At 43.8% G+C, this 16,348-nt stretch overlaps 1 protein-coding gene across 1 annotated transcript in view; it reads right to left on the reverse strand.

Annotated features, from left to right (window-relative positions):
• Positions 1 to 16,348, reverse strand: part of LOC141098105 (5-hydroxytryptamine receptor 3A-like) — a 120,469-nt gene that overhangs the window by 68,664 nt on the left and 35,457 nt on the right. Inside the window, exon 3 of the mRNA XM_073585674.1 lies at positions 13,310 to 13,354. Within this exon, the coding sequence (XP_073441775.1) occupies positions 13,310 to 13,354 (45 nt within the window). The remainder of the gene's footprint in view (positions 1 to 13,309; positions 13,355 to 16,348) is intronic.

The raw sequence follows: 16,348 nt of genomic DNA on the forward strand, positions 1-16,348 counted from the left end.
TGTCCCACTATCGAACAGCTAGTGGTAAGCGGCAGCAGGCTGTTTTAAAGATGATGTCTTTGGGCGACAACAGACACACGGCGGAGGTACTGGCCGACTACTTGCAGCGACAAACTGAGTCATGGCTGGGCAGTCTACATCTTGAGCCAGGCAAGAGAGTCAGTGGAATTTTGTGGCAGCCATAGCCCTTTCAAAACTCACACACATACCTTGCCTGGCTCACACTTTGAACCTGGTGGTGAAGTACTTCCTAAATAATTATCCAGAGTTAACAGCCCGGCTCCTAAAGGTGCGAAGACTGTGCTCGCACATCCGTCGCTTGCCCGTACACTACAGTCGTATGCAGAAGCTGCAGCGACTGCTCCACCTCCCCAAGCATCGCCTAATCATAGACTTTGCAACAAGGTGGAACTCCACCCTGCGCATGGTTGAGAGGCTGTGCGAACAGAGGCAGGCTGTAATGCATTTGTGGGAGGATACACGGGCAGGCAGTTTGAGGGCAGACATGGAGTTGACAGGTGTGCAGTGGTCAAAGCTGAAAGACCTCTGTAAAGTCCTTCAGTGTTTTGAGGAATGCACATGGCTGGTAAGCGCAGACGATGCCATCATAAGCATGAGCATCCCACTTATGCATCTGCTCATGCAAAGTTTGACACACATTAAGGATCAGGCGTCTGCAGCGGAGGAGGAACAGAAGGAGGAAAGACTTGATGACAGTCAGGCCATTCCCTGTCAACTCCAGGGAACTGTCTTGGACGAGGTGGAGGAAGAGGAGGAGGAGGATGAGGGGGATGATTATTTTGGTGAGGAGGATGCTTCTCTGGGGGCAAGAGAAAATGTTGGCATGGCAAGGTCAGGTACACGGTTTGTGCGTGACAGGAGGGATGTGGATTTGCCAGAAAGTGCTCCTCCACCAACCACTGCCACTGCATCATTGACACCTGGAACATTGGCCCACATGTGTGATTATGCCTTGCGGATCCTAAAAAGGGACCCCCGCATTGCCAAAATGACGAAGGATGACGATTACTGGTTGGCCAGCATCCTCAATCCATGCTATAAAGGCAAATTCCAAAACATCATGCCACAGGAGAACCTAGAGATAATATTGGCTAACAAACAAGCAACTCTGGTGAACCATTTGTTTGAGGCATTCCCAGCACACAGCAGCAGTGCTGGTTCTCCCACGAGCTGAAGTGGGCAAAATGGAAGAGGTGTTCATGGTGCACACAGCCGAAGTGGCGTTGGAGACAGGGGTTAAATGACCATGTTGTGGACTAATTTCTCAAGTACCGCTCACACGACTGGTAATACTGCATCGATTGCAAGTGACAGGAGACAGCAGTTGTCAACTATGGCTACATACTACTTCTCCTCCCATATCGATGTTCTCCCTCACTGGTCATTCCCCTTTGACTATTGGGCCTGTAAACTGGACACCTGGCCTGAATTGGCACAGTATGCCTTACAGGAGCTTGCTTGCCCTGCTACTAGTGTGCTATCTGAAAGAGTCTTCAGTGCTGCTGGATCAATCCTGACAGAAAAAAGGACCCGTCTGTCAACCCAAAATGTTGATGATCTAACCTTCATTAAAATGAACCATGCATGGGTTTCAAAGGATTTTGTCCCACCTTCCCCTGATGACACATAGGTTGCCAGAAATTTGGCTCTCTTTTGTCCTCCTCTTCCTCGGACTTGTCAAATTACTCCATTTTCAGCTGCTGAATGTACAGCCTACACATCAACATATGCCATTTTTTAAACCTCCCTAACTGGGCTGCCCCCCCCAAGGGCTGGGGTCATCACCTAGCGCACCTGGTCAAGTGCCGTTGCTCTGAACAGTTGGGAGGGCCCATTCTTGGCCGACGGCACTGGCACAGGGCCCCTCATAGAATAATACAGTGTCTCTGACGGTGAGGGGGCCCACTCGCCGTCAGACACACAGGCGTAATATGAGGGGCCCTGTGCCAGTACTGTCGCCTACGAGTGGGCCCCCCCGCTTGCTCATGGCCACAGCACTTGCAAGTTGCAATACTTACCTCTCCCTGCTCCACCGCTGTGTAGTCTGGGCAGTTAAATCCTTCACAGGGACAGCCACTGCAAATTTGGTGAACTGATCGATGATGGTTAAGATGTAGCTATGGTCTATCCTGCTGGCCTTTACCTTTAGATGATCAATGGCTATTATTTGTAATGGACGTCAACTCACAATCGAATGCAGTGGTGCTTTATGATCAGCTTTCACAGTTTTCCCAGTCACAGACGTGTGACATTCCTGCCACCATTTTTCAATGTCTCCTCTCATGCCAATCCAATAGAATCGCCTACGGCCTGTGGCTTCTGTCTTTTGCACTCCAAAGTGACCAGACACATCATGATAGGCAGTGAGGATCATGTCTACATCTCTCCCTGTGATCACAATTTGATGGAGACAAGTAACGGTGATGGGATCCACACTACTGCGATACAGCAATCCTTTCTTCACAAATAACCGTTTTCGCTGTCTCCACAGACAAAGTAATTGAGGGTCAGCATCGCCTCTGCGAAATCTACCGGGAGGTTTTCCCGTGATCACTAATTCCCACATTTCTGCAAACACTCGACTTTCCGTCTGTACATGTATCCATCTAGTTTCCAGTAGTGGAGAGTGTTGTGAGTTCATTCTCTGGTTCACCAGTTGTGAGTTACCCTTCCAGACTCCCTCTGGTGGTAACAGGAGGTAGTGAGGCTGATTTAATCAGTAGAGATCTGCCACCTGATAATGAGGATGACGATTGGACCTCAGGAATCTCAGACTGGATTTAAGACAGCCGACGCCCTATTCTGTTGCTGGTGATTTCTTCTGGCTTGTCAGCTCTTGGTTTTCAGCTCTGTTCCAGTCATCTAAAGCTAAGTTTTTCTGCTAATGTTCACACTTGATTTTGTTGGTCTATTCAGTTTTTTGTGTGGTCAGCCAGCCCCGGCTGGGGGCTGCGCTGAATTTCCACTCTTATTTATCTGTATTTGGCAATTTGCTTTTTGTCCCTTACTAGTTTGGCCTCTTTTTGCTCTGTCTCAGAATATTTCAGAGTGCTGATATAGTGGGAGAAGTCTAGTGACTTCAGGGTTAATTTTGCTATCAGAAGTGTTGGACATTACTTTTGTAGGGTTTTTTGCAGGTTGCAGACAGTGTCTTTCCTTTCCTTTCTAGTTAGTTTGGGCCCCATCGTTTGCTCAGCCTATTTTCCTGCCTGTGTTTGTGCTTTCATCTTGTTTCACCGTCAATACATGTGTGGGGGCTGTCTTTCCTTTGGGGTCTGCTCTGGGGCAGTTAGTTTTCCCCTTTTCATGCTTCAGGCTTATTTAGTCCTCCGGCTGTGACAAAGCGTCTAGGAACATCATAGGTACGTTCCACGGCTGCTGCTAGTTGTGTGGTAAGATCAAGGATCTGCAATCTGCATAGTTACCAACCTCTCTGGTTTTCTGTGACTTAGCTTGTTTTGCTTTTTTCTCCTCGGTGACCCATTCATAACAGAATCACCAGCCATACCGCAGATTCTAGGGTACTCAAAAGCAGGAAAAAGTTGTTAAAAAAAAAACAGTGTCAGAATTTTTTTTTTTAATGTTTTTTCCTCTTTTTCTCTGGGGCCGTAGGAGGATTTTTTTTTCTTTTTCCTAATGGAGATTAAGCAATTGTCTGATCGTGTGGAGCAGCTTGCTGCTGAAGTGCAGGGAATTTCCACCTACCTCATTTAGTCACATGCTGTTGAACCTAAGATCCCTACTCCTGATGTGTTTTCTGGGGATCGGTCTAAATTTATGAATTTTAAGAATAATTGTAAATTATTTCTGGCCTTGAAGCCTAACTCATCGGGGAGCTCTGTGCAGCAGGTTAAAATTGTCATCTCTTTGCTGTGCGGCGATCCCCAGGATTGGGCTTTTTCTCTGACACCTGAAAATCCAATTCTGACTAATGTGGATGCATTTTTTCAAGCCTTGGGGTTGTATGAGGAACCTAATGCTGTTGATCAAGCTGAGAGAACCCTGTTGGCATTAAACCAGGGTCAGGATTCTGCAGAGTTATACTGTCAAAAATTCCGAAAGTGGGCGGTCCTTACTACATGGAATGATGGTGCCTTGGCAGCTCTCTTTCGCAAGGGTTTATCAGAGACCGTAAAAGATGGATTTTCTGTTCCCTCTGGTCTGGATGATTCTATGTCATTAGCCATTCAAGTTGATCGGCGTTTACGTGAACGTAAAACTACACGGGAGGCGCTGTCACCTTTTGAACAAACGTCTGAACCTATGCAATGTGATGGGGTTTTGTCTACGGCGCAATGTCAGGAGTTTAGAAGCCGTAATAAGCTGTGTTTTTTCTGTGGAGACGTCTCTCATGCTATTTCTGTCTGCCCTAAACTAGAGAAATGTTTTGCACACACATTTGCTGTGGGCAGTGTACAACCTAAGTTTCTTTTGGCAATTACTCTGATCTGCTCCTAATCCACGTTTTCCACGAAGGCTTTTGTGGATTCAGGAGCAGCGTTGAATCTGATAGATTTGGACTTTGCTAAATGTTGTGGTTTTTCCATGACGCCTCTATGGAGGCCTATTCCTTTGAGGGGTATTGATGCTACTCCTTTGGCAGAGAATAAACCTCAGTTTTGGACCCAGGTGACAATGCGAGTTGCCCCAGACCACCAAGAAAATTGTAAATTTTTGGTGCTGCATAATTTGCATCATACTATTGTTCTGGGTTTTCCTTGGTTGCAAACTCATAATCCAGTTTTGGATTGGAAATCTGCGTCTGTGGTGAGTTGGGGTTGTCAGTGTGTTCTTAGGGACGTTCCTGTTTTCTCCACCTCTCCTCAGTCTCATGATATTCCTGATTATCTAGCCGATTTTTCTGATGCATTTAGTGAGAGCAAGTCTGCGTCTTTGCCTCCTCATAGGAGTTATGACTGTGCAATTGAGTTGATGCCAGGGTGTAAATTTCCCAAGGGTCGGTTTTTCAACTTATCAGTACCCGAACATGATGCTATGCGATCCTATATTAAGGAGTCATTGGAGAAGGGTCATATTAAACCATCCTCGTCACCTTTAGGTGCTGGGGGTTTTTTTGTGGCCAAGAAAGATGGTTCATTAAGACCGTGTATTGATTATCGTTCCCTTAACAAGATGACCGTTAAATATCAGTACCCGTTACCTCTGATGTCTGATTTATTCTCCAGAGTTAAGAGTGCCTGCTGGTTTACTAAGCTTGACCTCAGGGGGGCGTATAATCTTATTCGCATCAAGCACGGGGATGAATGGAAGACGGCGTTTAATACTCCGGAGGGACATTTTGAGTACCTGGTGATGCCTTTTGGGCTCAATAATGCCCCTTCTGTCTTCCAGTCCTTTATGAATGATATTTTCCATGACTTTGTGGATAAGTTTTTGATCATTTATCTGGATGATATTTTGATCTTTTCTAGTGATTGGGATTCTCATGTGGAACACGTCCGGACTGTGTTCCGGATTTTGAGGGAGAATTCCCTGTTTGTTAAGGGATCGAAATGCCTCTTTGGTGTACAGAGGATTTCATTTTTGGGATTTATCTTATCTCCATCGACTATTGAAATGGACCCGGCCAAGGTACAGGCCATTTATGATTGGGTTCAGCCTACTTCTTTGAAGGCCCTCCAGAAGTTTTTGTGTTTTGCTAATTTCTATCGTAAATTTATAGGTAATTTTTCTGGTATTGTCAAACCACTGACTGATCTGACCCAGAAGGGCGCTGATGTGCTGAATTGGTCTCCTGAGGCTGTCTCAGCATTTCAGGAGCTTAAGCAGAGATTTACTTCAGCTCCAGTTTTACGGCAACTTGATGTCTCACTTCCATTTCAGGTGGAGGTAGATGCTTCTGAGATTGGCGCAGGAGCTGTTTTGTCCCAAAAAGACCCTGTGACTTCTAAGATGAATCCCTGTGCCTTCTTTTCTCTTAAGTTCTCCCCATCTGAATGCAACTATGACGTGGGGAATCGGTAATTGTTGGCCATGAAATGGGCATTTGAGAAGTGGAGACATTGGTTGGAGGGAGCTAGACATCAAGTTGTGGTCCTCACCGATCACAAGAATTTGATTTAGCTGGAGTCGGCCAAACGCTTGAATCCTAGACAGGCTAGATGGGCCTTGTTTTTCACACGTTTTAATTTTGTGGTCTCTTTTCTTCCAGGCACTAAGAATGTTAAGGCAGACGCCCTTTCTAGGAGTTTCTTTGCCGATTCACTTAGTGTGACCGAGCCTACTACCATCCTATGAGAGGGGGTAGTTCTTTCTGCCATTTCGCCTGATTTGAGACGCACCCTTGAGGAATTTCAGGAGGATAAACCTGAGCGTTGCCCTATGGGAAAATTGTATGTTCCTGACCAGTGGAGAAAGAGAGTGATGTCTGAAATTCATTGCTCCACATTGGCTGGTCATCCATGTATTTTTGGTACCAGAGATTTGGTGAGTCGGTCCTTTTGGTGGCCTGCCTTATCTCGTGATGTCAGGAATTTTGTACAGTCCTGTGGGACTTGTTCTCGGTCTAAACCCTGTTCTCGTTCTAGTGGGTTGCTGATGCCCTTGCCGATGGCCAAGAGGCGATGGACCCATATCTCAATGGATTTTATTTCTGATCTTCCTGTCTCTCAGAGAATGACTGTTATCTGGGTGATTTGTGATTTTCGAAGCTGGTCCATCTTGTACCACTCCCAAAGTTGCCATCTTCCGCTGAGTTGGTGCCCTTGTTTTTACAACAGGTGGTTCGGTTACATGGGATTCCTGAGAACATTGTGTCCGACAGAGGAGTCCAGTTTGTTTTCAGATCCTGGAAAGCCTTTTGTTCCAATCTGGGAATTCAGTTATCCTTCTCCTCAGCGTTTCATCCCCAGACCAATGGACAGACTGAGAGAACAAACCAGACCTTGGAGTTTTATTTGAGATGTTTTATATCTGCTGATCAGGATGATTGGGTCTCATTTTTGCCCTTGGCCGAATTCGCACTGAACAATAGAGCTAGTTCTGCCACTTTGATGTCACCCTTTTTCTGTAATTTTGGGTTTCATAACTCGATTCTCTTCAGGGCAAGTGGAATCTTCGTCCTGCCCAGGTGTGGACACTGTGGTTAAGAGAATGCAGCAGATATGGGACCAAGTGGTGGATAAGTTGTCACTCTCTCAGTAAAAGGTCCAGCGATTTTCCAACCGGCATAGGACCATTGGTCCCCGGTTTAAAGTGGGTGATATGGTTGGTTGTCGTCTAAGAATATTCCTATGAAGGTTGCATCTCCTAAATTTAAGCCAAGATTTATTGGACCTTATAAGATTTTGGAGATTCTTAATCCTGTTTCTTTTCGATTGGCTCTTCCAGTTACGTTCAAGATCCATAACATATTTCACAAATCTCTGTTGAAGAGGTTTGTTGATCCAGTGGTTCCTATGGCAGCACCTCCTGACCCTATGTTGGTTGAAGGCAATGGAATATGAGGTAGAGAAAATATTGGATTCTCGTTTGGTTAGATGGAGACTCCAGTATTTGGTCAAATGGAAGGGTTATGGTCAGGAGGATAATTCTTGGGTCTCTGCCTCTGATTTTCATGCCAATAGATTGGTTCGTGCTTTTCACCAGGCCCATCCTGATCGGCCTGGTGGCGTGGATGAGGGTTCGGTGACCCCTCCTCAAGGGGGGTACTGTTGTTAGTTCATTCTCTGGTTCACCAGTTGTGAGTTCTCCTTCCAGACTCCCTCTGGTGGTAACAGGAGGTAGTGAGGCTGATTTAATCAGTAGAGATCTGCCACCTGATAATGAGGATGACGATTGGACCTCAGGAATCTCAGACTGGATTTAAGACAGCCGACGCCCTATTCTGTTGCTGGTGATTCCTTCTGGCTTGTCAGCTCTTGGTTTTCAGCTCTGTTCCAGTCATCTAAAGCTAAGTTTTTCTGCTAATGTCCACACTTGATTTTGTTGGTCTATTCAGTTTTTTGTGTGGTCAGCCAGCCCTGGCTGGGGGCTGCGCTGAATTTCCACTCTTATTTATCTGTATTTGCCAATTTGCTTTTTGTCCCTTACTAGTTTGGCCTCTTTTTGCTCTGTCTCAGAATATTTCAGAGTGCTGATATAGTGGGAGAAGTCTAGTGACTTCAGGGTTAATTTTACTATCAGAAGTGTTATACATTATTTTTGTAGAGTTTTTTGCAGGTTGCAGACAGTGTCTTTCCTTTCCTTTCTAGTTAGTTTGGGCCCCATCGTTTGCTCAGCCTATTTTCCTGCCTGTGTTTGTGCTTTCATCTTGTTTCACCGTCAATACATGTGTGGGGGCTGTCTTTCCTTTGGGGTCTGCTCTGGGGCAGTTAGTTTTCCCCTTTTCATGCTTCAGGCTTATTTAGTCCTCCGGCTGTGATGAAGCATCTAGGAACATCGTAGGTACGTTCCACGGCTGCTGCTAGTTGTGTGGTAGGGTCAGGGATTTGCAATCTGCATAGTTACCAACCTCTCTGGTTTTCTGTGACTTATCTTGTTTTGCTTTTTTCTCCTCGGTGACCCATTCATAACAGGAGAGTCTGGATTGGTTTACTGAGACTGAAATATATACGAAGATTTAAAAGTACCCCAAAAATGTATACTGGTGTACGTTTCGAATACATTTCCCTTTTTCTACTCTTTATATTCTGGTGTAATCCATACTGAGCCTGTGAGTGTCTGAGTCTGACTCTGGAAATACAGATGGAAATTTACAATTACCCCTAGACTGGATACACCAGGTATCTGCTGATACAGTACCTTTGTTCTAAATTTTTTATTACGGTATAATCCATACTGAGTGAGCATGTGTGGTTTCTTCCTTCTATATATATGAAGATAAAAATTTTACCCTATACTATATACAGCTTCTATCTTGTTATACAGTACCTTTGTTCGACATTTATGGTCAAATCCATACTGAGTGAGCGTCTGAGGGTGACTACGGGAATATCTATACGGAGATTTAAATTGTACCCTATAATATATATACTTGCTATCTTGTTATCCAGTACCTTTTTTTCAACATTTTGTATTATGGTCAAATCCAGACTGAGTGAGCGTCTGAGGGTGACTCCGGAAATATATACCGAGATTTCACATTTGCCCAACACTGTATACAGCTCTAAACTTCTGATACAGTTCCCTTTTTTGCTATTTTGATTCTGGTGTAATCCATAATGAGCCTGTGAACATCTGTCTGTTACTACGGAAAAATAGTTGGAGATTTAAGATTACACCAACACTGTATACAGCTGTACGCTTGTGATACATTACCCATTTACTGCTTTTTATATTCTTGTCTAATCCATACTGGGCCTGAGAGCATTTGTGTCTGCCTCCTGAAATATGTAGGGAGATTCAGAATGTGTAAACTATACTATAATGTATATACCTTGTATCTGGTGATACTGTACCCTTTTTCAACTTTTTATATTATTGTGTAATCCATACTGAGCCTGTGAGCGTCTGTGTATGCCAAAAGCACAATAGCAGCTAAGGCAGGAGGTGTTGAGCCTGCATCATGGTCTGGCTCCGGAAGGCTTGTAAGGCTCCCTTTTCTGGGAGTAGGTAAACCGCTTTTAAAGCCGGAGCATCAGGAACTGGTTTTGCCTTACATTGCTGAAACAGCCTCCAGCTCTATCGCTTCCTCTTCTGAAGTTTCAAAAAATGCAAGCAATGAGTCGTCAGGGCAGGCTTCTGGTCAGGAGCAACCCCTTTCCTTGTGTCCTTCACCCACACCAAAAGTGAAGGATGCGGCAGGCCACATTTCAGATTACTCCAAGGAGCTCTTTTCACATACCATGCCTGGGTTCATTCTAAATGGGGCACATTATATATTGAGCATTATTTGGGTCCATCATACACTGGAGTATCATCCATGAGGCCCATCATATACTGGAGCATTCCAAATGGGGGACATCAGACATTGGAGCAGCATTTACGGGGCCCATTATAAACTCGAGCATTAGAAATGGAGCAGATTATATATGGAGCATTATTTTGGCCATCATACACTGGAGCATCATCCATGAGACCCATCATATACTGGAGCATTCCAAATGGAGCAGCATTTATGGGGCCCATTATACACTGGAGCATTAGAAATGGGGCTCATTATATATGGAGCATTATTTGGGCCCAAAAGACACTGGAGCAGCATCCATGGGGCCCATGATATACTGGAGCATTCTAAATGGGGCCGATCAGACACTGGAGCAGCATCTATGGGGCCCATTATACACTGGAGCATTAGAAATGGGGCCCATTATATATGGAGCATTCTAAATGTGGCAGATTATATATGGAGCATTGTTTCAGCCCATCATACACTGGAGCATCATCCATGAGGCCCATCATATACTGGAGCATTCCAAATGGGGGACATCAGACACTGGAGCAGCATTTACGGGGCCCATTATACATGGAGCATTATTTGGGCCCATAACACACTGGAGCATCATCCATGGAGACCCTCATATACTGTAGCATTATGTGGAGCTCATCATATACTGTATGGAACATTATATGGGACCAATTATTCTGTATGGAGAAATATATGGCGCTCATTATTCTGTATGGCGCACAATGTGGTGGTCATAATACTGTATGGAGTTATATACTGTCCCTTTTTTGAGCTATTGTAGAATTTAAAATACATATCAGTCATGTCATGTAAGAAGTGAAGTATTTTTCATTGTACTATACCTATATTTCTGTGCCGTATCGGAGCATCATGAATTGTTGTATGTGTTAAAGGGGCGCACTGACACTCTTTGGCCCAGGGCACACGAAAACCTGGAGCCAGCCCTACCCCCCCCCCACAACTTTAGCCAAATAACCCCAAGTTTTCAATGCGTAACTAATATTATAAAGTAAAATAAGGTTGACAAGCTTCAGTAATAAGAATTGATGTGGTTGGCATTGAAATGGCCACTGTAGGTGTGTTTACTGTCCTCCACTCCCTGCCGACTTTGCTTCCCCATTGACTTGCATTGGGTTTCGTGTTTCAGTCGGACCCCCCGACTTTTCACTATAGTCGGCCGATTTCGTTCGACTTGACTTTTGAGAAAGTCGGGTTTCATGAAACCCGACTCGACCCTAAAAAAGGTAAAGTCGCTCATCTCTACTAAACGGTATAGTGAGAAAAAAACTCAAAATGCCAGAATTACTTTTATTCGTCGCTGCGACAATGCATTAAAATGCAATAATGGGTGATCAAAAGATCGTATCTACACTAAAATGGTGTAAAAAAAACGTCAGCTCAGCACCCAAAAATTAAGCTCAAATCCAACCCAAGATCACAAAAAAACGCAGACAAAACGGAAAATGGCATAATTTTTTTTGTAACAAATTTTGGATTTTTTTCCCACCCCTTAAATAAATAGAACCTAGATAAGTTTGATATCTACGAACTCATAATGATCTGGAAGATCATAGTGGCAGGTCAGTTTTAGCATCTGGTGAACATGGTAAAAAAAATCCAAAAAAGTTGTGGAATTGCATTTTTTTGCAATTTCACCACACTTGGAATTTTTTTCTTGTTTTCTAGTACATGACATGGTAAAACCAATGGTGTCGTTCAAAACTACAAATTGTCCTGCAACAAAAACAAGCCCTCCACATGGCCATATTGATGGACAAATAAAAAGTTATGACTATGGGGAGAAGGGGAGGGAAAAACAGAAACGCAAAAACAAAAAAGGGCAAGGTCTCTAAGGGGTTAAGTTAAAAAGCTCATCAACTTTGCTGTGGATTTTGTGTATGTAAAATCCGCACCAGTTATGGAACTTTTGAACCCACTGTGAGAATCATGGGGGAATAGTGGATGAGGGCAGGTATATCTCGCCCAGATACCTTTCCTATGTGGCCTAGTCTGGTCAGTATCTCACCTGGTGACTAATGAGTAATGGGAAGCGGATATAAAAGAATGCCAGATGGTGTGTTAGTTGCTCAGCCTGGGGAACACAGAGAGCATGTCTGTGTGAGCGACACTTGTGAGTGAAAGCTGTGCTTACGGTAACACTGGTTTGGCTGGCTGGAGAAGCCCTCCAGTTGGTAGTTAGTACAGACCCTGTTTAGTTAGTGCCGGACAGGCAAGGATTTGTTTTATGTTTTATTTCCTGTATGTTTTGCTTTCACCTGAAATAAACCTGTCCCAGCGTCAGTTATGACCGAATCCTGGCTGTGCGCCTGAGTTTCATGCTAAACCCACGCGGCCTTTGACCCCAGCAAAGGTGATCCCGGAGTGTTTTATCACACCACCTTTAAAGATTTCTACAAGTTTGGAAAAATATGGCTGAGTTCCTCTAGGAACAGTGCCACACCTGTCTGCAGGTCATGAGTGATATTGCACCTCTGTTCTTTTTGGAAATGAATCTAAGGCCAGGGTCACACTTGTGAGTGCAATGCGAGAAACTCATGTGAATCTCTCGCCTCAATACCCGACACTGCCGCCGGCGGTTCGGACCGGAGCATTCAGCCGCATAGAAAAACATGCAGCAGCACACTCCGGTCCTGAGTGCCAGTGGCTGTGTCGGGCATTGAGGCGAGAGACTTGAGCAAGTTTCTCGCATTGCACTCGGAGGAAAGATACATCTCAATGGAACTAATTTACAGGATTTATAACCTACTCATGGATGATAGAGTCCCCATTATTGATGGACACTCTACCTCAGACCACCAGAAATTTCATAGCTGTTTATGAAACTTTTCTAGACTTGGACAGGGGTTAAACAGCTTTTTCTTTAACCTATTACCAGCCTAATTCCATTAAAGAAAACAGAAACCCCCTTTAAGTGAAACCAGCTTGTTGTGTCCCACGAATGGGAACAATCTGTAATGTATATTCTCTGTGTTGAGTTTTTTCCTCCAATCAGCAAAATTCCCTGTTGTTGCTAGGTATAATTAGACGATGTGAAGATTGTCCCTATGTCCCTCCCATAGTTGAGCTCTGTATTAGGTTGCTCCTCCCTTCTTCTTCAGTTTAGCCTACAGCAGCCATTACTCAAGACGCATGTGTACTGCCCTGTACAGATTACTCCTTTTTACCTACTATTCACTGTAAACTAATACAAGATTTTGGAAGAAAACAGTATAGTTTCTCCTGGTCTTTCTACAGTTGCATTGCCGGTGGAGTTAAACTATCTGTGGACGCCTGGTGGTGTGAGTATGAGTTATCTAAGAAGCTGATAGTTAGAACGCTTGGGATTTGCAGTCATCAGGAAGAGGCAGAATACAGCTATTAATATAACTATTCATTTGTCTAAGGCTATGGATTTCTTACCCTATTATACACGCAGTATATTGACAGCATCTGATCCTTCTCATCCTGCAATGGAAAAAAAAAGAACATGAAGAGAGTAAAAGTTGTTCAGTCTTTCTTTAAATGTCTTTATCGAACATGACAGTTATGTTCTTCAAGGGTTATCCCCATCTTCACAGATGAATATTGTTGAATGGAGCTTGTAAAAATGAGCACATTTCTAATTTACCGCTTATTAAAACATTTAGGCATTCTTAAAATATTAACACTTCTCTTTTGTTTATCACTTATTGCCTAGGAGACCGAGCACCACTGGTGTCTTGCTTGTCAGCAATGATCTAGACCTGGCCAGGGTTAAGCGGTAACAGTGCACTACAGCGATCCTGCTCAGCTTCAAAATAGCGCTTACAAGCTCGATAGAAAAGAGCACATAAGCACTGTGCATGCTCTTCTGTCTAGCAGCGGTGGTCGGTTTCCAAGTCAACGAGCTGTAAACTAAAGAAAGCTAAATATCTCAGGAAAGGCTGACATTTTTAACAATCAGTAAATTGCAGTATTGTTTGATTTTACAAGAACTATTTGACAGTAACCATCTATGAAGATGGCAATAAATAAATATATGGACAGTGTCTGGGTGGAGGTGTCCATCTCACAATACAAGGTGGGGGATGTGAGACACTCATTTTGGAGAAAGATGTGGATTCCAGAGGTGGGACTTAAAATATTATGACATTTAGGGCTCATTGCTGGAATAATGCATATTGATCTGTATGTATTGCAACAACTACTACTGTACTGTTTTATATATTGTGCATATTGTGAGATTGTTAACAAAGTTCAGTGGCAAAAAAAAAAAAAAACAGACAGGATGCCTCCTCCTTCTCTTCCTTTCTTGTTGTTGTAATGCTCCCATGCTGCAAGCCACAGCAGATACCAGACTGATCACATTTCATGCTGTAAGCTGTTCAACCTGGATATGAATAAATCTACATTCTGTGTTGCTGACTCTGGATGTTACGCTGATTAATCCGCTGCTAACAGGTTAGTCCTAGAGTCCCAGATCCCCAGAGCACAGAGAAAAGAAAAGAAAGGAAGACAGCAAAGATGGCTGTTATGATGAGTCACCGCAGGAGGAAAAAACAAAATACCAGCTAAGTCCAGAAAAACCAAAGAGGTTGGCAGCTATCGGATTGCAGACCCCTGAACCTATCCACAACAACTAGCAGTAGCCGTGGGGGGTTCCTACGGTGCCCTAGACCCCTCGATCACAGCCGGAGAACTATATAGCCTAAAGACAGAAAGGGGAAAAACTAAACTGCCCCAGAGCAGACCCCAAAGCAATAGGCAGCCCCCAACATATAATGACGGTGAAGCAAGATGAAAACACTAACACAGATAGAAAGATAGGTTGAGCAAATGATGGGGCCCAAGCTAACTACATAGGACAGGATAGGAAAGCTGCTGTCTGCCATCCGCAAAAACCCTATCAAAATGAGCCAACCGACTGATAGGAAAAACAGGCCCTGAAGTCGCTAGGCTTCAAAAAGACTATATCAGCACTCAGGTATATTCTGAAGACAGAGCAAAATATCAACAGATCAGAGACAAAAATGGAATTCAGCTCACCCCCGGCCGGGGATGGCAGAACTCCCAAAAAACAAGGCAAAACAAGAACAAGACTGAAGAGTACAAAGCAGAGCAGAAAAACTTAGCTTTGAGATGCAGGAATCAGACTGGTCTCCAAGAATCCAGCAGGAAAATCACCAGCCAGGAAGATGGGCGTCGGCAGCCTTATATCCAGTCCTCAATTCCAGCCACCCAGTCATCATCTAGCTGCCCAGGTGTTTGGTAATCAGTCTCACTACCTTCCTTCACTAGAGGAGGGAGTTCATCAGACCTCAATGGTGAAGGGAAAAATGAACTCACAACAGATGGCCACCAGCAGTAGCAACTCCATGAAGTTTACAGTACCAAGTCTCACTAACCAGAATTATCAATCCTGGAAATTCAAAGTGAAAATGCTGCTGATAAGAGAAGGTACGTGGAAATACACACAGGAGCCTAAACCTGACCCAGTATCACAGGAGTGGATAGAGATGGATCAGAAAGCACAAAGTACCATATCACTCAGTATAGATGATGATCAGATTGTGCATGTGTGTAAAAGTGAAACTGCAAGAGAAATGTGGGAGCAGCTGCAAAAGGTGCATGAGAGGATAAATTTAAGCAATAAACTTTATCTCATGAGAAAATTGTACCAGTCTAAACTACAGAATGGCCAGGATATGCAGGACTACATAACAAGCATTCTAGAGATTGTAGAACGCCTGAGAGGCATTGGGGAAGATTTGAAGGACTTTCATGTAGCCGCATTACTGCTTAGTGGTCTTCCAGAAAACTATGACACGCTTGTAACCGCACTAGATGCGCGCCCAGATGATGAGCTTACATTGGAGTATGTCAGAGGGAAACTCATAGATGAATATAAGCGGAAAGCGGAAGGTGTAAACAGCAGGACATGCGATGCAGAATCTGCTTTACAGACACAAAATCTAAATGATAACAGAAAGCACCTAAAAGAAACACGTGAATGTTTTATTTGCAAGAAATCAGGACATTTGAAAGCCGACTGCAGAGTTTGGAAAGCTAGAATGAATCAGCTGAAAAAGCAAAGCAGTCTTCAAAGGGTTAAAAGTGCTGTGTCTGCAGAAAATGATTCTGTGAATACTGAAACTGCATTTACTGTCAGTGTAAATACATCAAAGCATGCATGGTGTATAGACTCTGGAGCAACTAGTCACATGACTAATAACAGGGACTTCTTTTCTAAGCTTAACCAAAGTGAGTCAGAGAAAGTGATTATGGCTAATGGTCAGTACCTGACTTCACAAGGTATAGGAGATGGTTATATTGATTGTCAAATCTCACCCACACAAAGCAAGAAGATCTCAGTAAAAGATGTGCTCTATGTGCCTAGTCTTGAGAGTAATTTACTATCTGTGAAGAAACTCACAAAACAAGGAAATGAAGTTACATTTAAGCATGATAGCTGCATCATCT

This window comes from Dendrobates tinctorius, unplaced genomic scaffold, assembly GCF_039654945.1.
Source record: "Dendrobates tinctorius isolate UK_male_01 unplaced genomic scaffold, ASM3965494v1 ptg000086l, whole genome shotgun sequence".
NCBI lineage: Eukaryota > Metazoa > Chordata > Amphibia > Anura > Dendrobatidae > Dendrobates > Dendrobates tinctorius.